The sequence below is a fragment of the Crocodylus siamensis genome, chromosome 1, assembly GCF_052110815.1.
Source record: "Crocodylus siamensis isolate JL-2025a chromosome 1, ASM5211081v1, whole genome shotgun sequence".
Taxonomy (NCBI): Eukaryota; Metazoa; Chordata; order Crocodylia; family Crocodylidae; genus Crocodylus; species Crocodylus siamensis.
In genome coordinates, this window is record NC_143395.1 from 219,240,136 (window position 1) to 219,265,302 (window position 25,167).

Consider the following 25,167-nt stretch of genomic DNA (forward strand, 5'->3'; position numbering starts at 1 on the left):
CTACTCAGTGGGAGTAGGGGACACTCCCACACACCGCCCAAATGCAGAAGGCACTGGGTCAAGAAGGGGCAACACCAAGTGGGGTTAAACAAGGTAGATAAGCAGTTCTCAGGACAGGGAGAGCAAGGCCTCCACTTCTATCTCTCTTCCATGTGGAAAGGCAGAGAGCAGTGGATACCAGACTGGGACACGAAGAAGGTAATGGGGAAAGGACAAAACATGACTTCCTTTGCTGGGTAAAAATCTGGGAAAATCCTAACATGACTGAAAGAGAACAGAGGTTCTCCTTTGACTAAGTAATAAAAGGGTTGTTTGTGCCCATATCTTCATTGCAGAGGGCTTGGTTTCCTGCCAGGAGCATCAGAGAAATTCTTCAACTGTCCAAGCATTAATGGTAGAGAATTTGATCTTGGAAACAGATGATCCTAAGGCTCAGAGGAAAAGGATGTTTTCTGTTTGCAAGACGCTTTAGATTTTATCTCTCATCTCTATTTCAAAGATGTTTGAAGGGAAAGAGAAGCGGCTAGAACTGATTCGGGAGCTGCGTACCACCCATGCACTGCAGGAGGACAGACAGCTGCTAAAGAAAGCAGAAAAGCAAGTGACTCTGGCTTTGCAGCGACAACGTGACTTGCATGAGCACAAGGTTTGGCTATAAACCTGCATAGAATAATCCTGTTCCTTCGTCCACTCCTGTTCCTCCCCTCCTTCCCCCCCTCCCCATCACCACCATTTATTTTCTTGTTCCAATTATACCAACCTACTTAGAAAATGCTGCAGAAATTAATTGTGTGATCCCTGTCAAAGACATGTCCAAAATGAGCCTAAGTAGGCTTCCTAGCTGGGGGGCAAAGACTGAACAGATGTGGGGACTGAACTTTTCTTTCATTGCTAGAAGGGTTCCTTTTGAGTCTGACAGGCCCTGCGAACAGAGAGCACCATAGCTAGAAGGTTGCCTAGCTGCTGCCCAGGCTGTACTTCCTTTGTCACTGGAGTATGTGTATTTCCAGAGCTCTCAGTACATGAAAAATGTGCATCGTTATACAAACCAGTTTGGCTGGATTACAGTCTGTTTGACTGGGGTCAGTCGCCTCCTTTTACAATTGATATCATCCTCCCGTTCAGGTAATGAAGTGATACATGCATGTCATCCATGTGTCAGCCATTTAAATGAACAGATTTTGTGTCATTGTTATTTAGTCATAGCCTTGCTCCTCCTGCATGTTTACACATCTTTGTACTGGCCTGTCTTGTGGGAATAACAAGGCCATTGTATTGGTTATTGCAGTCCCACCTCATCAAGGAAAGGAGTAAGAGTGGGATTAACCATTAAAGATGTTGATTGCTTGATCTTGATATCTCTGAACCTTGCTCTGGACAGTGAACCAATCCCCTGCTGTTTTCTGTTCCACCTCTTGATTTTGTTTTCCCTAGAGCCTGTTCCAAAGCTCAGGGCTTTTAACTTGTGGTTAAATCCATCCAAAAGGCTCTGTTCACCTATAGCTTTGCAGGAAGTTTTGTTTACTTCTGTTTAGGGCAAAGGAGAACCAACCTGCATGTACCAGTATCTCTGTAATGTGTGCTTTATAGTACAGGCCATGACAAGGATGCCTGTACAGCTGTTGTATAAATGGCTTCCTTTTGAAATTGTACCTTGTAACCTTCCTAAAGGGAAAACTTCCCACTGATCAAATATTTGTATATTTGGGTACATTTGCATAGAAAGTGATTTGCAACTTTCATTTCTTAAGAGACTATGGTAGCCACTTTAAGTACCAGCAGTTCTAATGCTGCTAGAAAAGAACAGTTAGGAAAAAAACAGTTAGGAAATGCTAGCTGAAGCATGCAACTTAATGAAAACAAAAATTCCTGTTTTTGTGGCTAGGAGTAGCATCCTGGTTAGAAACAAGGTGAAGGAGGTGGATCAGAAGCTACCCTGTTTTCTGGGATTGTTGACAGAAAGCAAAATTCTCATAGAACCCTGGAATATCATTGTCATCGTCTGTTTAAACCAGAAAATCGTTACATCCAGTGTCCCAAGAGTTAAGGAGGAGGGACAGACAATAGTCCCATGTCTTCTGTTCCCACTAGGATGGTAGAAAGACTGAACCTTCATCCCTCTATCCTCACAGCCTTTGGCACTTTGCAAAGAGCTCTTTCTCGTATAGCTCTGTATGGCAGTGACATTTTTACATTCCTGTGTGCTGATTTAGAAGTGTGTAGCAACCTGAAAAGAGTCATGATGATGTGGGAAACCCCATTTGTTACTACCTGCTACTGGGGGATTTTTTCTTCATGTGAGTTTTATATTTAAGTGCATCTACTACCAGCCTTGCCATTCCATCAATAGCCTGGTTTTCTCTATAGCCCTTATTCCTGACACATACCTCCCCCTTAAATCCATGGGTTTGGTTTTCCAGTTCCCAGACAGAAACTGCATTAGCAACTGTTGGACACTTGTGCTGGTTCAGCTGAACTCAGCACAGAAGGCTAGGGCGGGAAGGCAGGGAACATAGCTTTGTTGCTTTTGTACCTACCACATTCTGGGAACTGGAGAAGTCCCCTGCATAAGTCAGAGCAGCCTCAACAGCAAGTTGTCTAGTTGTTTCAGCAGCTCAAAATAGCTTGAGGACAGAGCACTCCTGCATCGCATTCCTCTGTGTTGAAGGAGAAGCGGAGAGTTTATTTCACTACAGCCACAATGAATTGCTCTTGTTCCTAGAGTATTTCCCATTTACCAGTTCTGCCACCTTAGCAGTCCCTGAATGGACAGGGGGTTTAGCACAGCCCGGAACAAGAGCTTTTTATTTAAAAGAAAAATGCAACACTCAAGTTCATCTCATGGCCTCTGTAGGGGGGGGGTTCACATGCTTTTGGTGGGGCTGGGGGATAGATTTCTTATGGCCTGTAAGACAGTCTGCCTCTGTTTTGTTTTCTAAGCTGTCACAAATCGAGAACCACTTGGCCTGGATAGAAGGGCGGGCACTGGTGAACATGTTTGACTTCCTGTCCAAAGAGCTGGTGAGGTTACAGGAGGAGCGGCGGATCCATGCTTTCACCATGCTGGGTGAGCGGCAGCGACGGATACGGGAAGCAGAGGAGAGTGGGCGCCGCCAGGTGGAAGAGAGACGCCGGCGGGAGGAGGATGAGATCTTCAAACAGGCAAGTGGAAGAGATTAAGGTGACTGTGGGCAGCTTGGGAGGATTCACTCTTTATAAGGAGAGTCAAAAACGCTTCAGCTGACTTCAGCAAGGCCAGGAGATGTTGGGATGGGATGGTTCTCCCTCTAGTGAAGACATTTTCCCTGTTCAGCTTAATTGTGTGGATCTGGTAGTCATTAAGCCTTGTTTCATAAATAGGGACCTGTCTAAGTCATGGCAAGACAGTGGGTTTTTCACAGCCCACACATGACACACACAGCTGATTTTGTGGCAGCCACATCCCTCGCTGCCGATTGGTGGGAGGGCACTTTCACTCAATCTATGTCACTACTGCTTTTTTGGCCCTGCCCCTCACCACTGATTGGCAGAGCATAGCTTGACTCAGTCTACTTTGCTACTGCTTTTTTTTTTGTGGTTTATTTTGCAGGAAATCGCAGCCAATGCTGTATTTCCCAGTGATTGCAGACAATATCATTTTTCATGGTTTCTATAAAATCTATGAAACTGCGATTTCAATAGGTCCCCAGTCATGAATATATCTTTGTCTAGAGAAACAGCTCTGCTATCTCTGGACAGGCCAGAAGCTTAGGGCTAATGCCCAGTTATAAGTCAGCCCCCATGGCAGATGGTCTCTCAGGTAAGGTGGTTGTAAGCAGAGATGTTTACAGACCCTACCTCATTGCAGCTAGACCTTGAATTAGGGCTATAAGCAGTGTGATAGCCAGAACAGCACAAGCTCATTTTAAAGCAACAATAACAGATCACAGGAAATCCCCCAGTCTCACTACTGTTGTATCCCATTGCCTCATTGCTCATTATAAGACGGAGACCTGTCCAGGATAGACTCTGCCAAAGGGGAGTCACAGTTCAATACTGAGCTCTTCTCCATCACCAATTTACCATCACTGATGTACTCAGGGAAGCCACAGAGAGTGCTCATAGGGAAAAATGATGCTACCTAAGACAAAAGGCTAAAATATATGTGCCCTCCTTTTTAAGGGTAAAAAATTAATCTTGAAGTGTAGTTTCCCTCTAACATTATTTCCTCTTCCCAATTTATCTTGCCCATGCCATGAGGTGGAAATGAGGATTCAGCACAGTGTGATATAACAGCCCTCTGAATCCTACCAGACAGATCAGTGTCTGAGAACCTTTGGTGTGGACGCATTAGGAGAAAACCAGTCTGTTCAGCCTGTTTTCATTCCACGTTGCTACAGCTGCTTCAATGGAGTATTTTGCTTCAGAACCTGTGTGACTGAAAGCTGATTAGTTTATTGAAGCCAGCTGCTGGCATTTGTCACCAAGACCAGGAGAAAGGGGTGCCATTTAGCAAGTGGAACTAACACATGGTAGAAAAGATTGGAGAGTTGTGTCTATAAACCTAACAGAGAACAGTTTTGCTTCTGGCATTGTTCTTTTCCTTACAGCAATCTCCTTGGGAAAAGGGCAATAACAAAAGGTTCTTTATGCTATGCTAAATCCCTTCTGAGTATTTAGAAAATTATTTCTACGCCTATAAGCCCTCATCCTACTCCACTGTAGTGGTGGGTCTTCTTCTGAGACACCATGGCCTTTGCCTCGCCCAACAACTGGTCCCGGCAAATAGGTATTACATAGCAGTGAATGTTTGTGCCTTGAGTCAGAGGAACATTGTGGTGTTTGTTTCAGGTGGTCAAGGTGCACCAGAGCACTGTTGATTCCTACCTGGAAGACATTATCCTGAACAGCATGGAGAACACAGCTGAAGAACAAGCCCGGGAAGAGATTCAGAGGATGGCGGTGGAAATCAATGACATCGCTTATGAAATGGAAAGTCGGTATGTCCTAAAAGCCTACCCCTACAGTATATCACTGGTTCTCAACGAGGGTGCCTTGAGATCCTTTCAGGTGTGCCATGGGGTGCCACACAGTGTTATCACCATTACATGCAATATATCACTGCATGTGCAGCATCTCAGAGTTCAGACTCTGCTGACCCACAGAGCATACAGGGCAAGTAGGCAGGAAGGGGTTATTACCATTCAAGAGATGAAGCACTTACCTTGTTTTACTGTGACTGTGGCTTGGAAAACAACATGTTATCAGGTGTTAGGAGCTTCTGTTACCATTGTGGCTGAATTTAATAGACAGTTGCCAGTCTCTTGTAGTTGAACTCACAAGTCTCCAAACAGTGACTGGACACTGTTCTTTGTTTTGGTCTTCTAGTCACATTCTTGGGTGCAGGTCCTGTCAGACACCCTGCTGTAGACGTAGGGGTCTCTACTGTTTGACTGCCCTAGAGGCCCTGAAGCCAGGGCTGAGACTGACCAAGGCTTTTGGTGTTTTACCTGAGTCCAGGTCACTCACTGCATACTAAAATTGTAGGTCATGTCCTTCAGTGGTGATCCCAGTGTCAAGTGAAGGACAGAATTTGATACAGACTTCTACAGACACAAATTTCTATAGATCTATTAGAACTGTATTTATACACAGGAAGGTCAGATTTGCCCTTGGGTACATGGGTTCTGAGAGTTGCCCCTTCCTACACCTCTTCAGTGCTGAAGGGACCCTGTAACAAAAATATAGGAGAATTGCTTAAAACAACACCTAGGCCCTGGTATCTTCTTATTGATTTATGATAATATTTTTATAGATCAGCTTTGGGAGAGATGCTGCAGACACAAACATCTGCCACCTTTTTGTTCAGAAATCAGAACTTCAAGAAATTACCAGGTTTCAATAAAGCAGCGTTGTTCGCTTCTGTCTGTGTAGACTTAAGTACATCCTGGGTGCATCTACATGAGATGTTTACTGTAGAGTTGCCCAATTAGCTCTGCAGTAAGTATCTTGCATCTACATGTGCAGTGTTATTAGGCCACAGGAAACTAATAAACACTGCAGTAGGGTGGTACTTGTAAATACAAGTACTATACTAGTGCAGAGTTATTTACTGCATGGCACTGCACGTATAGACGCTGACCCAGGAGTAAATTGTGCCCAGTCAACCCAGTCAGCTGGGGGCCACGCTCCTGCCTGCTGCCTAGCCACATGGCAGCTGCAAGAGCCTCATGACCCAACCGTCTCCTCCACTGACCAACACAGCCACCTACTGCCTAGACCTGACCCCTCCATGCCCCCTTCCAGCACAGGGCTTCCCCCCCAGACCATGGGCCACATTGCTGCCATGAGCCAGAGCCCAGGGATGACCCCCGTATCCTCTGCCAGCCCAGGGCTGGCACCTGTGCAGCTGCAGCTAGAGCCTGGAGCTCCTCCTGGCTGCTGTGGGGGTGCAGAGCAGCCTTGGCCTAAACTGCTCCTCCCCAGCTTAGTTTGCTGCTGTCCCAAGCACACGTGTAGTGAGAGACAACCCAAGCAGGGTGTGGGGCCCCACCCCTGGATGCGAGAAAACTGGTGGCACATTCGGCAGCCAGGGATGCCAAGCAGTGAGATGTGAAGCTAGTGGCAGCATGGAGTCGCTGTGCTGCTTCAACCAGGTCCACAGGGCCCCCCTAAGTGCGAGGCCCAGGGCAGTCACCCTAATTCACACCCCCCCCTTCCCAGAATGGCCCTGTGCGTAGATTCTGAGTGCAAGAGTAGTTTATTGCAGAGTCACATTAATTGTACATGTAGATGCACCCTCTGTTGCTGAAAACACCTCAGGATGATATCTAGCTAGAGCATCAGTAGGGAATGCTTTTTTGAAGAAGCTGTCCCTTCAGTTCAGTGTCTCTGATCTCCTTAGAGATGAGCCTTAGGAATCCCTTCAACATACAGCCTGTTTTACACCGACGTACCTCTGTGTTGTACAGCCAGATAAGTATGAGGAGAGATTATAGAGGCTAGGCCTATTCAGTTTAGAAAAGAGATGCTTGAGGGGGTGCGTGATATGGCTTTACAAAATGCTAAATGGTGAAGAGAAAGTAAATAGGGATTTATTCTCATGATACAAGATTTAGGGGTCACAAATGAAACGAATAGGTACCAAGTTTAAAACTAACAGAAGGAAGTTCTTTTTCACACAGCATGTTATTAAAGTGTGGAGTTCATTGCCACTAGATGTTGTGAAGGTGACAGTTTAACTCGATTGAAAAAAGGGATTGGGCAAATTTTTGGAGGAAAGGGGCATCAGTAGCTATTAAACATGGCAGTGAGAGGCATAACCTCTGAATCAGAACTTCCGACACCTTAAATATTGGAGTTTGCAAGTGAGAGGAACAGTACAAAAAACCCTGGTCATACCCAGTTTACTCTCCCTTTCAGCATCCACTCTCTGCCCCGTATGGCACAGGACACTGGGCAAGATGGACCTATGTCAGGGGTGGGCAAAATGTGGCCCATCAGGTCATTCTATCTGGCCCGCAGGGCCCCTTAAAAATTTAGAAAGTTAATATTTATCTGCCCCTGGCTGCCTGTCATACAGCCCTTGATGCCTAGCCAAAACTCCATAAGCAGCTCTCCGCCTGAAATAATTCCCCGCCCCTGACCTGTGGTCTGAGCCAGTATGGCAGTTCTTGTGTTATCACCAAAATGTTGAAGCCCATGAGCCTAATTTAGTATAGTTAGCACTTTGGGCCTCTGAGCCAGCTGGTACCTCACCTGAGAGGAAAACGGGCCTGGGTCACAGCATATTACAACAGCACTGGAACTAGCCAGCAGGGAAACCACAAATGGGGACACTCTGCAATCTATGCAGAGACACATAGGACAAGCCTGCCTGGCGGCAGTGGTCCTGGCTGGGACAGCCCTGAGCCTGCCTCAGACCCATTCTGGCTGACACGCTCTGAATCCAGAAATATGCCAAAAAGGCCACTCCAGATAATGCCTTTGCAGCCATCCTTGAATACTAGGTCTCTGGTACACTAGAGGCATACTAGAGCCACTGAGGACAGCTTTGGTGCAGCCTCTCCTGCACATTTCTTTATTTGGAGTGTGTATGCGGGGGTGGGTAGGCAGGGCTTACTCAGAACATCCTGCTTTGGACACATGACCAGCACAATGTAGACATGGCCAGGGCCTGTATTAACAAAGAGACATTCCCTCCTGTGGGGAGGGGATTCCCTGTAGTATAGCAGTGAGACACTTCAGCAGGGCTGCCTTGGTGATACTTGGCTGGCAGTGCAGTGTACCTGTCAAGAGGGTTAAACAGAGGTCTGAATTCTCCCGACTGACAGCTATTTTCACCAGGACAAAACCTACTTCACAATAGTTCCTCAATTAAAAATAAATTAAAGAGGGAAGTGTGTGTGGGAGGGGCACAGGGTGGACATTTAAGCAAAGCAGACCAGTCTGACACAACTCTCCGTGTCTGTTCTTATAGCCGAACTTACCTGCAGTCAGAAGAGATTGTTGCAGAGCTGGTGTACAGCTTCCTGATTCCGGAAGTAGAGAAAATCTCTGTTAAGGAGAAAGGTGAGGTATCTAATAATGTCATGTGGTTCATTGATTTTCCTGTGATTCATTAAGTGAGAAGTCCACAGTACCAAAGTTTCATTGTGATCTAAAGCTCCTCTTTTTGATCCATCAGGAAGCCACACATTTTTCATAGGCTCCTCTGGTGCTTACTGTGAGGCTTGGGATGCAGTCCAGACCTCCTAGCAAGCCAGTTCAAATTCACCTCTTAGGTAAATAGGTATATCTACATCAGAGTCCATGAAATTGCACCTGGAGCTGAAGAACTGTATTGTTTCTTAAAAAACAAAACTAGAACAGGGGATTTAAGTAATACATCTGTGAGTAATCAACTATGCCCCAGCATCCAGTGACTGTAAGTCTCTATTAATTTATGCAAGTGTAAAATATACAAGGAAGTGTATAAAGTTGGCTTCTCTTTGCGCTTTTGTTTTTCTAATTTGTTGAGAACCAGGAACAGAAATAATGACCTCAGGTTGACTACAGTGATATCATGTATTAGAGTGGAAAATTTTATCCTGTTTTAGAGAGAAGCATTGTTTCAAACAGGAATAGTATGGCTTCAAAGCATAGGAAATGGGCAGACAGTAGAAAACCATGTGTGTTGATGAAGGCCATGAAAGAGCGTTAAGTCTTGTGTTCTGGGACCTCAGTTGGACTGACTTTGAAAAGTAAGTGTAAAAGTAGCATCAGAAGAGTTCAGTGTTTTCTCCTTCTGACTCTAGAGCAAATGTGCTTAGTTTCTTGGTAAAATATTTCCTGTTACCACCAAGTATGAGCCATGCAGCTGTTTTCTGGGATCTAAGAATCATAGTAGTGTCTTTCTGTTTTGTGTGCCTCTAACATCAACATTCTGTTGACTGTGTAGGAGCTAGAATCAACTCAAGCTGCCTTTCTCTTAGCTGTACTGGCTCTGCAGTTCTCCCAAAGAAGGACAAAGCCATTGTGATCACTGAAGTCTGAAGCCATTAACACTGATGCACCCAGAGATCAGATCCATGAGTAGGAAGGGTCATGTTTATATAATCACTTTTCAGATTAGAACTACACTTTAGAGCATTACAAATAACAGCATGTACCATGACAATGTTTTTTGAGCATCAACACATCATGAAAAGTCACCTTCTAGCTACTTACATTTAGTTGCAAACCCAGGAAACAATCATGCAGGACAGAAACAAGGGGGGGGGCAATGTCAACAGCTCAATGAAACCCCTACCCAGTGTTCTGCAGAGTCCAGAAAGAGGCAAAAGTTTATGTTGCAGGGTCACCTTACTGATATGCCCTCACCTGGATATGCCTGTTTATTTGGGGTCAGCCTGTCTCAAAACAGACCAGGTAGAAAGAGGGTCCCACAATGGCCATGCCTGATCACAGGAACAGGGAAAACTCCAGCATGAAGAGACTGAAGAGAATGAGACGTTCAAACTTACAGAGGTAACTAGGCAAGAATTGAGACACTGAGTTTAAGCAAAGCTTCTCTGAAACAGTCCAAAGTGACAGAGGCAAAGACTACCAAAAGTCAGGATCAACTGGAACCAGAAATGGGTGCATTGCGCTCTGCCAGAAGTGAGGCTGTAGCTTTTGGGTTCCAGCTCTTGCAAGGAGCTCTTCTCCAGCCATCATCAAGAAGGAGCTACTGGGAATGTTCTAAGAACAATGGATTGGCATCCCAGCCAGGATGGGGCCTGGCTCATAATTTACCCTGCTATGACTGCCCCTATGGTTCAAAACTCCATAAGAGTACAGGACTTCTGCCAGTTTTATGGTGGAGCCCAGGCTCAGGTGTGAGGATCTTGTGCAGTCATGTTTGCAGAGAGGCAGAATTACCAGGTAAGTAAGTTTCCCACTTCCCTGGACAGCTGAAGGGAACATCACATACAGCTATTTTGGTTAATACATGCATCATTATACTCGGCATGCTACAATTTCATGGCAGTGCAGAAAGCTCTGCTGGGAATTATTTAATTGACCAGATTATCTACTGTGAATTTATGATCTCTATTTTACCAACTTGGCACATTCTCAAGTTTATAAATTTTCCTTGGAACTGGCAGGACTCAGGGTGGCCTGCTAGATGAACAAATCCATCTGTGCCCCCCGTCTCCCCATACACACAACTGAGGGCCACTGCTCCAGGGGATAGTATACGTGTTGGAGGTGGGTTGGCATGAAGAAAACAGCTACAGCTCATAGAGATCTTTGGCCCAGCTATGTGGAGGGTGTAACCCAAATAGGCCAATCACAGCTCAGGGGGGCTTTAAAAGGACAAAACTTGCCCCTGCCAATGTGAGTCCCCTTTTTTCTAGCTGGAATCACGGTGAGTGGATGAGGGCATGCAGCAGCTCTCTGAATTTTAGTATTTCCTGTGGTGTTTCTGGAGATGATGTCAAAGTGCCTGGGATAGAAGGAGCATTGTCTGTAGACTAAAAATTGGCTAAAAGAAACAACTGAAAGCTCATATCAGATGAGAGGGGAACTGCAGAGCTTGGTGTGAGGTCTATCTAGCCTTATCTGACATTTTCATTCTGGATTTGGAAGATGGATAAAGTGCACATGGGCCACGTTCAGAGATGACACTGAGCTCCCATCTGCACCCTGACATCTCCCTTGTTGGGGACCCAGTCCCAGCATATGAAACTTCTGTGTAATTCAAGTTCTACAGTTAAAACATGACTTAGTCTCTCAGTGTAGGTGAACCCAAACCACAGGACAGACTTGGACCCTTTCAGGTTTCAAAAACTGTTAAAGTGTTCATTTCTACCTCCCTGCAGTGCACATTTGTTTTTATCGTGGTGGGAATAGCTTCCAGTATCTGCAAGCTATAAAGAGAACAAGCAATGGCAAAAACTAAGAAAAGGGAAAGGCAGGCTAGGTCATTTTGTCTGGGAAGCCATCTCCCTACGGAAGTGAATGAAGTGTATAAAGCCAAACTAGATTAGAACTATAATAGGTACAGTTCCGCACTGGCCTTAGGAAAATGGACCCAGTAACCAAACAGGTCTGCTCCCTCCATGGGTCCAGGCAAACTCTGAACCTAGCACTCAAAAACAGCCCAAATCAGACGTGTGCATCCAACAGCTTATTGTGACTAGTGAGCAAGGGCAGGGAAGCGACTGTAAAATACAGGCTTGTGCTGAGGGCACTTTTGGCCCATGCTGAAAAGAAACGCATCTGATTTTGCTTCCCATTCCCGTCACTCACCTGTGAAGCTCAATGCAAGGTTGTCTGCAGCTATTAGGTGGCAGTAGAACCCTATCAGCACAAAGCAGAAGGGTGTGATTTTTCCGGAGCCAGGCTTTTCCACAGCTTCTGCTGACCAAGTGCTGCACTCTCTCTCTCACCTTGCAGAGAAGTCATAGCAAGGCAGCACCAAGCAACAATTCTCTCTCTGTTCTGTACAGTGAGGCAGTCTCAGCGGAAACACATCAATGCAGCTCATCAGATCATCCACGGAGGCACAGACATGGTAGTGGCACAGAGCTCCTCTATGCTACCCGAACAGGCATTGGACAAAGGAGTCCTGGAAGGATCTGTGATCGGGTTGACTGAGAGCTCTTCCAGTTCAACAGTCAGCTCCACTCTCAGCAGCACAGCTACTGAGCCAGAGGCTACAGAGCACCCATTTGTGACCCTCACCAAGCAAGTACCCTCTGAAATGGTGCAGAAGGGAAGCCAAGGTGGGTTGGCAGAGACAGACAAGGGCACGCAGGATTACATCACTCCACAGAAGGAGACAGGAGATGAATAGGGTGAGTCTGCCTGTATTTTCCCCCCTGGGGCCTTGCAGCTCCACCCCCCTGAAAAGGAAAGGAAGGTGGGAAGTTGCACCCAGAGCCTGAAGGCTGAGGGAGCATCTCTCCCTAGTAGGGTGACCCTATGTGAGGGCAGCAGGTTCTGGATTGTGCAGCTGGCAGCCACCATCACTGCCCAGCATGTATTGCAGCGTGGAAGCCCCTGGTTAGAGCAGCCTGCAGCAAGCTTTGGTGTAATGCCTAGGAGACTTTTCCCCATCTAAGCCTTGAAGTTCCTTGTCTGAACATCCAGATGCAGGGAGGTTAGCCTAGGGGCATAGGAGCCACAGGACTCCTCACTCCTTGTACTCTGCCACCAACAAACACCTCCACACATCACATCTCCTGTCATCCTTTCTTTTCCATAAGCTTATCTCAGCCCCTTTAATCTTTGTTCACAACTGAGCTGGCTGTGTAACTACGACCATATGACCTCTGCTTCACTCTGCTGCTGCTGGGTGTGGTCATCTTTAGTGTCCACCTACTCTGGGCTGCAGAAATCATCTGTGATCTCCCAGCAATTCATGCTAGAGGCACTCCTGGGTTTCCAATTAGTGCTCTTCACAGCCCGCTACCCGGGCTACTCCTAGATTGCCCCTGAGCAGTGCTTATCCAGCTTCATGAACACCTCCAGCGAAGGAGATTCTACAGCTCCTCCAGGCAGTCTGTTCCACTGCCTCGCTGTTGAGATGAGAGATGCCATAGCAGCAGGGAGCATAAGGATTGTACCACAGTCTGAGGTCCATACCCAACCTGACCCCCCACCAGTCACTTCCATAAGATCAGCTCATTATTAACACACTGTGAAGCTGAACAGGCACTGCTCTGCTGCCTTTGACATGATCAGTAAGGGCCAGAGCCAGCATGACTCTATCATAGGATTAGCCCTCCTCACAGAAGTGCCTCAGTGACACTCAGCTGAGCAGATCTGGCTGTCGTGCATCAGAGCTGTGGTGGCAGAATGGCCTGTAAGATAACAGATTTCTATAGGTTTAGCATCGAAAGCTTAGGTGGACCTGCCTGCCCACACCCAGCACATCCAGCTCTTCAGGAAATGTGACATGGCCACAGCAGACATCCAGAGTGCTTGCTCACTGCTGCCATGCCATAATCTAGCTACTTGTTTAAAGTCAATTTAAGGCATAAGCTACCAGGTTCCCCTCCACTACCAGGGTAAGGCTGGGTTGCTAGTGTTTCTGTATATTGCCTCACTTAGCAGCATGAGCTGGCCACTTTCTGTGCCTGGTTACCACTGTTGCCTTTTGTACCTCAGGGGTGCTGCTGAGTAGGTAGCTGCTAATGCCCTGTGCAGCTCCATCTTTCTGAAATGCCAGCAGCAGTTGTTTAGAGACTTAGCCTCAGTGGCCCCTACAGTGGCTGTGCATTTGCTCATCTTTGTTGTGATATTTAGGGGGAAGAATTAGAAACAGAGGGAACAAAATAACGGTGAGTGAATGCCGTGCAGTCCTATACCTTAGTGAGGAGCAAGTCATGGGAGAAGGGGAGTCAGGGAAAAGAAAGTGATTGCACACCAGTGTGACAACACATGGGCACTGGCTGGACCTGCTGGGCTTCATCATTGTTGCAGATGTAGTAGAGGGATAAGAATGATTAATGACATGGAGAAGCCCTCCTGTGAAAAAAGGTGGAGGTGATCAGAGTCACATGAGTATTCAACTGGAAGGGACTTCAGGAGGTGACCTAGTCCCACTGATTGCTCCCAGCAGGGCCGTCCCTATTTATGGGGTGGGATGGTTACATGCAGGAGACAAAAAGCAGGCAACAATGAAACAACCTAGGTGTAAAACCTCAAGCAGGACTGAGAAGGTGGAGCTGGATCTCGCCTTCTCCTGTCTCAAGGCCAGAGCAGACATTCAGTGAAACTGGAAGGTGGCCAGAGAAGTGCTCTCCCACTTGCTTCACAATCAGGCTGTGAAACTCTGTGCCCAGGGAGTTTCCAAGACTCAAAGAAGCATTGGACATTGCTGTAGATGGCAAGGATGCCTGGCATGGATAATAATTTTGAGAGAAGTAAAAAACTTGATGCTGAAGGGCTTAAGCTTCTCTCTCTTCCAGGTCAAAACGAGCCCATCCTGAGGGCAGTTGTCCCATTTTGGCTGGCCGAAGGGGTTCTTCTTGGTATCTCCTGAGGCACAGGCTGCTGCTATAGATGGGACACTGGGTGAGAAGGACCTCTGGCTGGATCCAGCCTTGCACTTCCTCTCTGTTTCTAAACACACATGTTGAAATAAATGTGCTCTCTGCCTCTTGGTTCCATGTGTGACGTGACTGTTTATTGGACAAAGGTGTCCCAACTCCTGAAGGCAGGAATGTGGCCTTCACTGCCCTTGCCTGGCACCATCAGTCTGTCCCTGCTGTGGATCCCAGGTGGCACAGGAAGACTATGTTGAAGAATCATAGAAAAGTCAAGCTGGAAGGGACTTGCAGAGGTCATCTAATCCAACCCTTTGCCTGAGTCAAGATCGTCCCCATCCAAACTGTCCCATACAAACCATAATCTAAATTTTACATAAGACTACCCTCAACCCTGACACAGCATAGACCTAACACCCTAACCTGCCACAAGCAAAGCCAGGGAACCATGGCAGCCAATGTCCTGATTCTATAAAAAGTTGTCAATACATGCTCAAGAGGTCTCAGGTAGAAGGCCATACCCATACTCAGGTAGAAGGTGTCTACAAAGGAAGACAACTCCCCACCCCACACACACACACACACTCCATACCAATCTGACCATGGGGTAAAATTCCTCCCCCCAAATATGGCTATCAGTCTGACTCTGACTGAAGGGGCAAGACCCTCTAGCCAGGAACCTCCGGCTTTACTCCTAGCAGGACAATCTGCCCAGCCTAATTGCAGTCCCTAGCCCTAGCTGTAGCCAACACCCAATGCCTCTGAGGAAGGCTTAAAAACAGTGACATGTAGCAGGAAGGGGTGGGGGTACAGAAAAGCCCAGACACATGGGAAATACCCATAGAACGTAGGCATGGCTGCATCTAGATCAGCCCCAATCTGGCTGTTCAGCCTCTTCTTGAACACCTCCAGTGCAGAAGACTCCACAACTTCCCTAGGCAGTCTTCCGTGGCCTCACTGTTTTAACAGTGAAGAAGTTTTTCCAGCTTTCCATCCTAAACTTACTTTGCTGCAACTTTAAGACATTGGCCTGCATCCTCCTCTCAGTAGCAAGAGAAGAATGGTGCTTTCCCTCTTCTTTAGGGCAGCCCTTCAAGTATTCCCTTATCACAGGGGTGGGCAAAATGCAGCCCGGGGGCCAGATGTGGCCCGCCAGGCCATTCTATCTGGCCTGCAGGGCCCCTAAATAAATTTAGAAAATTAATATTAATCTGCCCTGGCTGCCTGTCACGCAGCCCTTGACGGTTTGCCAAAACTCAGTAAGCAGCCCTCCGCCCAAAATAATTGCCCGCCCCTGCCTTATCATGTAATCTCTTGCATGGAAGTCACGGTTGGCAGGATGCGCACAGGACAGTGCAGCATTATACCTGCTGTTCTCCACCCCCAGAGACCTAGGAGTTAGGTAGGATTCTTGGCAGAAATGCTTTCAGCTGCCATCCACAGTCTCTTTGAGAGTTTGCTGGAGGTAGGACTGCAGCTTGACCAGAAAAGGCCAGAGGCTCCGCTTCCTTCCCTGGCAGGGAGAGAGTACGGCCTTTAGGTCATCTCTGTCTGAAATAGGCTGGCAGTTCCTCCAGGCCTGCATCAAACACAGCTGGCACACAGGAAACTTGCACTAATGTTGACTGTGGTTCCCGTGCAGACTTGCCATGATGGCTGCTCCTGGCCATGCTGCAGGGGAAGTTTGCAATAGCTGAGGAGACCTGCTGATGCAAAATGAGATGGCAAAATGTGGCTCCTGTGTTCTCTGCAATACAAGGGGACCAGGGATCCCGTTCCTCTGAATCAGGCTCCCCAGGGCTGGTGTACTGATGCAGACTGTCTCACATAGACCAGGCCCTAAGAAGGGGTTTTCTTGGGTAGCACTGCCCATGCACACCTTTCCAGTGCTGGCATAGCTTATAAAGCTCTGCTTTTATCAGACCAGCTCAGACCAGTTCCTGGTACAGGACACTCCATAGCAGCAACACCACTTCCACCAGTGTAACAGCATTTACTCTAGGACTCTTGCCAACATAAAAACATCTTAAAAGCATTGCCCACAAGGGTGGAAACAGATGCCACCTGATGTCTCATTTGTGCTGCCATAAACATGCTTATGGCGTCACAAACGGTGAGCTAATATCGCTGCCTTTGTTGTGCCACATCAAAGGAAAATCAGTGGCGCAACAAAACGTAGTGATAGACTCTGCCACTTTATTGAGGCAGACGTCTATTAGCTCCATGGCGGGAGAGTACAGGCAGCCTGAGCTCCTTGCACTCTCCAGCCAGTCCAGGTAGGTGCTCTGGGGGCTTGAGGAAAGCTGGGGCACCTCTCTAGATGCTGGGGATTCTGAGTGCCCTGTTCAGCCAGCCCCATCCACTGTGACCATAGGAGCAGGTCTTGCTGAGCGGGGAAAGCGGGGAGATCACATCACCCTGTCCTGCACCATCATGAGCAGGACAAAGGATGATGCGCTTCACCCAGTGGAAGGGATTGGCTGTGCCCTGGCACATTCTTGCCTCAGAGACCCTTCTACATCAACTGACAGGTCTCATGCCAGCCAGGCCTTAGAGCTGTTACCAGACCTCTGGCATCTTCTCAGTCGCACTATTCCTGACCACACAAATGCATAGGCAATATCTGCCCTCCAGCAGGACAGATTCACCCCTGTATCACTGTGGCAGAAAGCCATCTCTGTCTCTCCCCAAACTCTGCTATCTGACAATTTGGTTATCATGGCCACTGCAGAGGGCAGACTCCTCTGACCCCGAGTTGTAACCTGAGCTGGATACGTTCCTGAGGGGCGAAACCTGCTCCCTCTGCCTACTGACTCGCCTCACACACCTGGGTGGGGGCTTAAGCTCCCTATTGTTCTAAGCAATGCCAACATGACTGGGAGGGGGCTAAAGTCCCTGCCAGTCTACCCAGCAACCAGCGATGCATTTCAAATTGGTTGGCTGGCTGGCAGTCAACAGTTGCTGGCCTTCACTGGATCAGGTAAATAAGGTCATAAGTTCAGGATTCCCCAGGAGGAGGGGCAGTAGCCATGATGAAAAACTCAGAGAGAAGCTGGACCTTCTCTCTCTTGAAACTCATGATCAATGAACTGCTTGCCTCCAGAGGGAATCTCCACCTGCCTTTGGATGACACTTATGAGTAAGCTACCTGAGATCTAACTAGATATATAGCTTGCAGTAACACAGAGCTACCATGCCACTTTGCTCTAAGGGATTTCTCTGATATTGCTCTACTCTGTACCCTATTCCAAACTTACTCCTTGTAAGTAATAAAATTCTCCTTTGTACCTAGTGTGGGAGACTTATTAGGAGAGGGTCTAGATTAGGCCTTGGGGTCCCCTTGGTTCAGCTGATTAAGGGAGACCACTATTTGTGCTTCAGACTGAGGGAAGCACCCCAAGTTCTTACAGTGGGTCAAGTCCCCTCAAGGGCTAATAGTCCTGTGTTTCCCAGAGGGCACAAGTCCAGGATCTGTCCAGACTCTAGGTGGTGGCAGCATTACCCCCAGGCTAGCAGATGTGCTCCAGGAAGGGGGTTGGCTAGACGTGAGGTGCTCCCAGGGAGGCACTTGGAGCCTGGAAGTTGGTTGGGAACAGCGGAGTGGGCGACTCAGCAGAGCACCCCCCTACTGGCCCACCACAATCATTCTGTTGGTGTCAGGTCCGATCAGCCCTATGGTTGCACAGAGGACATATCGTTGGCCTCCTGTCCAAGCCCACAGCTCCCAGCAAAGCCCCATCCATGCTGTCACCAGCTTCTGCCACCCAAGAGCCTTGTCCAGTCAGTGCCTCTCTCAACCTCCCTCTGTACAGCTCCCTCCATCAATGCACAGTGAGTCAGGTATTTGCTAAAGATGTCACCCAAAAACCCTGTGCCATAAAGCTGGGAACACCACTTAAACCGCAACCATTGTTTTTTTCCATCTCAGTGCAGTCAGACACTGACCCTGTGAAAAACTCTCATGCTGAAAGACAAGCAGCACTTGCCAGCAACTGACACCCCAAGGAACAGGAAGGCAGCCCTCCATCCAGTGGCTGTGGTAAGGGCATGGATGGGAAGGCTGGGAACTTCTCCTCTCTGTCCACTGCAGAAGAGAGGGGAGAGATCTGGAACAAGGAAATGCTGCAAAGGTGCAATGGGGAAAGGAGACCCCTGTGGTGAACCTGAGCAGACACACTGGGAATGGGAGATAACCTGTCCTCATGAGAGTCAGAGATGTTACTTGCCCCCCAACCCCTTCCCCTGCCCCAGCTTCAATCAAAGAGGGGGGAGGTTAGAAGATTGATGGCTCCCAACAAGGGCAAAAAGCAGAGGACAGACTGGTGGGCCCCCAGCACCGAACATGCTGGAAGAACGGTAGTAGACAATCGGACCTCCTTCCTCCTGGAGATAGGGCCTCCCTGCTGAGGCCTGTTGGTGTTGGGCATGGGTGCTGTGACAAGGGGTCAGAAACATGTGTGTTCCTGGGCAGCCCGGCCTCGGACCAGGAACAAACAGATGCACCTGACGCATCAGCTCCAGGAAACAGCACCACTCCCTGAGGTTGAGTCCAAGCAGCCCTGTGCCATGGGGGTGAGGCAGGGAGTCAGTAACAACAACTCAATTTTCTGCCCTGTCTCTTCTCACTGCCCTGCATGCACATGCTCTGCAGCCCATAAGCAGGTTGCCTGGCCAGTAGACTTTGCTCCCTGACCAGCTCCCCAGCCAGCCCTCCCAAATAAAACACAGTTGCTACATATTGAACAAATGAACAAACAAAGCCAAACCCTTCTGCCTGCCTTGGGCACTAGGAGGAAGCCCCCTGCTCAGCCCCAACAGAGCAGCCTGGCCCGCCCATGGCAGCAAGCTAGTTCTGCACAGCAGAGTGAGCAGGCATGTGGCTGCCTCCTGCCCTCTCCCTTAGGGTCCCGAGCTACCAGAGAGACACTCTCAAATGTCCTGCAGTTGGGCTCTCTCAAAAGAGCTGACTGTTCCCTTTTAAAGGGACAGACTGCCCTGTTACACAGCCCCACCCTCTCCCCCATCCCAGCCACCTGTCAGGTTGGGCATCCACTGCTCCTCCAAACCCATGTCCTGCACATAACACTGGGCCTTGTCCAATATGGCTCTTCTCTGCATACATCTCTAATGGTCAGGAAAGCAAATGCTGTTGCCCACCCAGGACAGAGCTCTTCCCAGCTGTCAGTGCCCATGGAGCAGCCCAGTGCCCACATCTCCCAGCAGGCTGCCAAAAGGGCAGTGTTGGCACCCAAGAAAAAGTCCAATCTAGCAGGGCACAGCTGCTTAAACCCCAGCAGGGCATGGAGCTTCTCTTAGTAACAAGCTTTCAGGTCAATGCAGATCTCATCACTCTGAAGGGAGCTCCATGGAGGACAGCCTTTATGTGTCTGTGAGGGAGATCAGGTATGCTCAGAGCCCTGGCTCAGGAAAGATCAGATACTACTGCTGTCAGTGGCAGCGTACGCCTGAGAAGCGCACCAAGTGGCTGCTCTGAGCACAACTGCATTGATGACCTGGGGCACTGAACAGAAGTTATAGGGTAGGGCTACTCAAACTTTTCTTCAGCATGGCCCCTTACTCCCATCCCACAGCACTCCACCCACACAACCTCATCTGCTGATGTTGTGATGCCATTTGGGGTTCCAACCCACAGTTTGGGAATCACTGCTCTAGGGCCTAGTGTAGGGGCAGATCTGTCCTGCCAGGCCATTCTATCTATTTTCAGAAAAGTAATACTTCTCTGCCCCTGGCTGCCTGTCAAAGATGACAGGAAACAGGGGCAATAGGACCCAGGGGGGCCCAGCAGCAGGACTAAGAAGCAAGGCCTGCCTGGCCCTGCCTCGCTGCCCCCAACCGGAACCCTCTACCTAGCAGAGCTTCTGATTGGGACTGTGGGGCTGTTCCTGCTTCCCTCTACCAGAAAGGGAAACTCAGATAAGGGGGGGGAATGGGGGAATAGGGGAGGCAGGGGACGACTGCAGGAGATTGCCCCAGTCCTTAGTGCTGGCCTGGGTTCACTCCTGTTGAGTTCCACAGTGTGGTGATGCAGCTGGGAGCCACTTGGTGCCGGAGCAGCCAGCAGGAGAGCGCTGAAAGCAGCAGTGGAAGACTAGGGAGTGGTAGTGAGCCGGCATGCGGAAGCACAGCAACAGCTGGGCAGGAGTGCAGGGCCAGCGCTGGTGGGGCCTAGAGTGGGGTGGTAGGAGCTCAGGGCTGGCTCCCCACTCTCCCTGACAGTGTGGCTTAACCCAGCTCCATAGAGTCCTGTCAGCCCATGCCCCATGGTTCTGCTGCCCCGCTCTGGGGCCCATTGACGCTGGTCCCAGGACACAGCCACAGACCCTGCACTCCTGCCTGGCTGTTGCTGTGCTCTTGCGCACCTGCTTGCTGCCCACTCCTCCCCCCCCACCCAGGCCTGCTGCTGCTTTCAGCACTTCCTTGCCCTCCTGCCAGCTGCTCCATGTGGCTCCCAGCTCCACTACCAGACTGCAGGAGTACAGGAACTATGCTGGTACCCTGGGGCCAGGAGCGGGAGGGGGTTGCGCATGCATGTGTGTGTCTATCCATGCAGTGAGGGAGGGAGAGAGAAAGAGAAAGCAGTGAGGGAGGGAGTGTGTGTGTGTGTGTGTGTGTGTGTGTGTACACACCACGTACAGTGAGTGAGTGTTCGTTCATAGGGCGAGTCCCACCCACACACCCCACTCGCACTGCTATACACACAGACCCCCACACCCCCAGCCACCCTCCCCTCCAAACACATTTCCCCACAAATCCCATACCCACCCACACATCCACACACACACCCACATCTATCCACCCCCACACACATCGTCCCTCACAGCCCCCCACAAACCTATACCCGCTCTCCCACAATATACAAGACTAAGACTTCATTTTAAGCTGTTATACAATCACCTCTACGTACACTACACAAACACATGTAAATCAGGACAAACATCTTTTTTTAAATCAAATTAATGAACGTCATAGATGTTCAATTTTTAGAATATAATCTGGAATTTTTCTGGTTCCGGGGTGGCAAACACCCTGGCTGAAAGAAGTACTTCCAGGGGCAAGGGGAGGGACTTCCGGTCACCAGGTGGCAACCAGGGGGTGTGGCACCGGTCAAAGGGTGGAGCTAACCACAAGGCCGTAGACAGCACACCAAAACTTAGTAAATGGCCCACTGCCTGAAATAATTGCCTGTCCCTGACCTAGTGAGTCATTAACCTTCAAACCCAACACAGCACCTGGCTGAGCCAACACCATGTTCCTTCCATCACTGTAAAAAGCCAACCAAGTCTCAGTAGCATCAGGGAGACTGAAAGGCCCCATTAGCTTCTTTCCCCACAAGACAGCAAGAGTGTTCCTGAGACTGTTGTTTCCTGTCATCTTTTAAAGGAGCCAAACACCACCATCTCTGGCTATTCAATTGGCCTACAAATGCCAGTGCTGCAGCTCTCAGCTGTAGTCTCTATTTGCTTGTCCCCAAACTGAATTTATATATCTATGATGCCTCCTGTCCTTGTCCATCTCCCCCCACCCCTTCTCTAGTCAAAGGTCAGTCGTACTCACGAATCCAGTTTCCTTTTCCAGCACCTCTGTGCTCTAGAGCCCCAGGTTTTATTAAACAATGTGTTGCTAGTCCTCTTCCTTACAGAGGGAAAAAGAAAAGACGCCCTCACCATCACGAGCCAACTTCAGCAGGCTGGGCATCAGCTTTGAGGTCCAAACTGCCCATTCATTTTAGCTAGGAGGAGGGGAGGAAAGACGGCGGGGGGACCTACAGATAACTGCTTAAACAGTTGCTATTATCAAACATTGCTACACTTAAATACCAACATCAGTTCTTTCCCACTGGTCCTTCTCAGTGTGCTTTTTCCACAAACCCTCAGGCCTTCTCAGTTGCCAAATGCTCTGCTTGCCCTTCAGCAGGCCAGGCCTCTGATGCAGTCATGTCAGTGCAAAAACACCAGTGGCCTGTTGAACACTGGAAAACATCAAGATGGTATAAAACATGATGCACTTAGCCTCTGGCTAATGGAAGGGGCCCATGCATCTGAGGGCCTGCATTCAACAGTTTCGAAGCTGCTAAACATCTCTCCACTTCCCAGGGCCAGAAGAGTAGTTGGAGCACCAGGAGCAGCTACGGACATCACAGATCCTCTGTTGTGACTGTGGTCTGTCTCCCAGCAACTGGGATCCAAGCCTCGGACGCAGAAGTGGCAGCACGCTCCCTCGATTTTTTATTCCTTCTCCTCTGTTGTGTCTGTGTTGTCTTCCATTAGAGAATTAAACTGTATCAGCAGCAGCCTGGGAGCTGTCACTTTGGGGATAATCTATCTTGTCTGACAAGTGCTGGGGCGCAGTCTGGTGAAATCAGTAGTTGGGTTTGCACAGGGGAGAATGCTAGTGTAGTAGAGACTCTGGTAAGGCATGGGGCTCTGTAGCACATGGTACAGCGTTATGTCACCAGGGCATATGTTCAGTGGCTTAAAACCCAACTCCTCGCAAGGTTTCACAGAGTAATTGCTGGGGAATTCTCCCGGAGCGCACACATTTCCCACAGCACCCAGCTCTCAGCTCGACGCTATTAGCATCTGCACTGGTGACCTGGAAGAGAACATAAAAACCATCACTGAGGAAACGCTGCAGCTAATGTCAAGCCAGGTGCAAGCAAGCAACAAGCACTCTTTCATCGCCCAGTGCAAGGAAGACAGATCTGAGTGACAGGACCGGGGACTCTACTGGTGCATGGGAAGGGACCAGGAGCTCCCCAGGCAGTGTGGTGACCAAAAGTGATACTGCAACCCTTGGACATACAAACAAGGGAGATAGAAAGTCACAGTTCTTGATGCTGGCAAGATGGCAGCAGAAGCACTGCAGCTGGTCCCAGGGGACAGAGGGGGCACATTTGAGGCCATAGAAGAAGTGCTTGTGGCGTAGCCGTGTCAGCTTCCAAAGAATCTGTGAATTCTGCTAAGTACCTAGTCCTGAAAGGACTTCATCAGGCAAAGAGAGCATGAGGTGTGACAGCTGGAGAGCACCCCCAAACAAGCTCAGAGGAGGAATAAAGCACAAGTGTGAGTGAGAAACAGCCCACCAGAGGCCATGGCAGATACTCAACGGCTGCCCATTTTTAAGTCAAAGTCTGATGCTTTTCTACCAGCTGTGCTGTAGTTCAGACAGAGAAGTCCTCTGACAGGTGCTGTGCAAAGGACAGATGAGGGGGTCTGAAGAGGCTGCTTGCTGGCCTGAGACCCTACAAACGGAGTTGGCTTTTATCCTGCCTGGCATAATGGATGCCCTTCAAGAGCCTGCCAAGTAGCCCTTTGCAAGCCCCTGCACAAGTAACAGAGTGAGGGGAGAGAAGGGGCTTTACAAGAATTGAGCGCTTTGGGATCTCAGTTGGCCCCAGCCCCACAGTACCTGACCCTCTCTCAAAGCCACTAAGCAGGTGCCTCCCCCGCCCCCCAGCACACAGGGGTTGGGCTTCAGTGTGGGTTGAAGGTGGCTGGGTGCATACATGACTCCAGAGACTGTTCTTCCAGGTGCCTGGGAGGACAGCACAACCTGGGTCACTGCAGCTAAATCCCAGGCTGACAGGGCCCAAGCCCTGGGAAAAATCCACGCTCTATGAATGCCAGGAACATGGCACAGCCCAGTGGACCCCTGCCTGCACAGCTGCCATCCACAGAGGGTGACGCCGGGGGTGCAGGTTGTGGCCCTCCAGCTGCTTTCTTACCTCCCCACCAGCACCGTCTTCCTCAGCTTCAGCCCCCTGTCCTTGGCTAGGTTCTAATGTGGCAAGGCTCCACCAACATCACAACATGCACAAGACCCTGCCCGAGCTCCCCCAGCCCAGCCTCACCTTGCCCCTTGCTTGCCACTGCCAGGGGCTTTTCTTCTCTGGGTCCCCAGTCACAGCCGCTCTGCTGTCTCTCCTTAGTGCCTGGGAAGTAGCATTTAGACCCCAGAGACCCCCAGGCCTTGCTATGCTCCTGCCTTGGCCCTTCATCCCAGGCCCATAGTAATATGATCACTCTGGACATTAATAGCAGCTGCCCCTGGTTCAGGCCTTGTTTGCTGCAGGTGCCAAGTCTCCTCCAGCTCCTCTACCCGTGACCTCTCCCCACTCCCAGGGTGATCAGTCTGTGAGGTCTGTCTGCTTCCTCCCTGCCCCACAGGCTCTGCCACTAACTCATAGGCAGTTGATATCCACTCCCTGCTGCTCATTGTGGCCACACAGCAGCTGCATCATGCCCAGCTCAGCTTTAGTCTTGCTTTAATGATGCCACAAGCCAGAGGCCAGTTCCCTCTTATAGGCACCGAAGTGCTCTAGCCCACTCATCTGGGTGCTGACCAGGCCCTTCACAACTGCAGTCCTGGCCTGCCCAGGCAGCTTATGGTATCAACACAACAGCCAGAGTCTGCCCCTCTCTGGAGGAGCCACATTTGGCTGCCACGTCTGTAGGAGTGCAAAGGATGTTAAGAAGGGGTGCAGAGGAGAGGCACACTGAGTAAGGCTGGCTCCTTCGCAGGGGCAACTGCCCAACATGCAGGCTGCACATGGGAGTCGACCCAGTCAACATATCCCTAGGCTATGTGTTTAAGGGTTTATTCCTGCAGCAGCGAACAGCATGAGAATCCAAGTCTCCATTTCTGAAGT

At 49.3% G+C, this 25,167-nt stretch overlaps 1 protein-coding gene across 4 annotated transcripts in view; it reads left to right on the forward strand.

The window, feature by feature from the left end:
• The window catches only part of CFAP91 (cilia and flagella associated protein 91), a 61,748-nt gene extending 38,640 nt beyond the window's left edge, over positions 1-23,108 (forward strand). For 2 of the 4 annotated variants that reach the window (XM_090057042.1, XM_090057059.1), the window contains 5 exons: positions 500-646; positions 2,941-3,162; positions 4,831-4,979; positions 8,459-8,550; positions 11,955-23,108. In XM_090057042.1, the coding sequence (XP_089913168.1) occupies positions 500-646; positions 2,941-3,162; positions 4,831-4,979; positions 8,459-8,550; positions 11,955-12,301 (957 nt within the window). In that variant the 3' untranslated portion in view covers positions 12,302-23,108. Of the gene's footprint in view, positions 1-499; positions 647-2,940; positions 3,163-4,830; positions 4,980-8,458; positions 8,551-8,665; positions 8,973-11,954 lie in introns of those variants that run through there. The other 2 variants (XM_090057050.1, XM_090057067.1) reach the window with 2 other exon arrangements.
• The last annotated feature ends 2,059 nt before the right edge of the window (positions 23,109-25,167 follow it).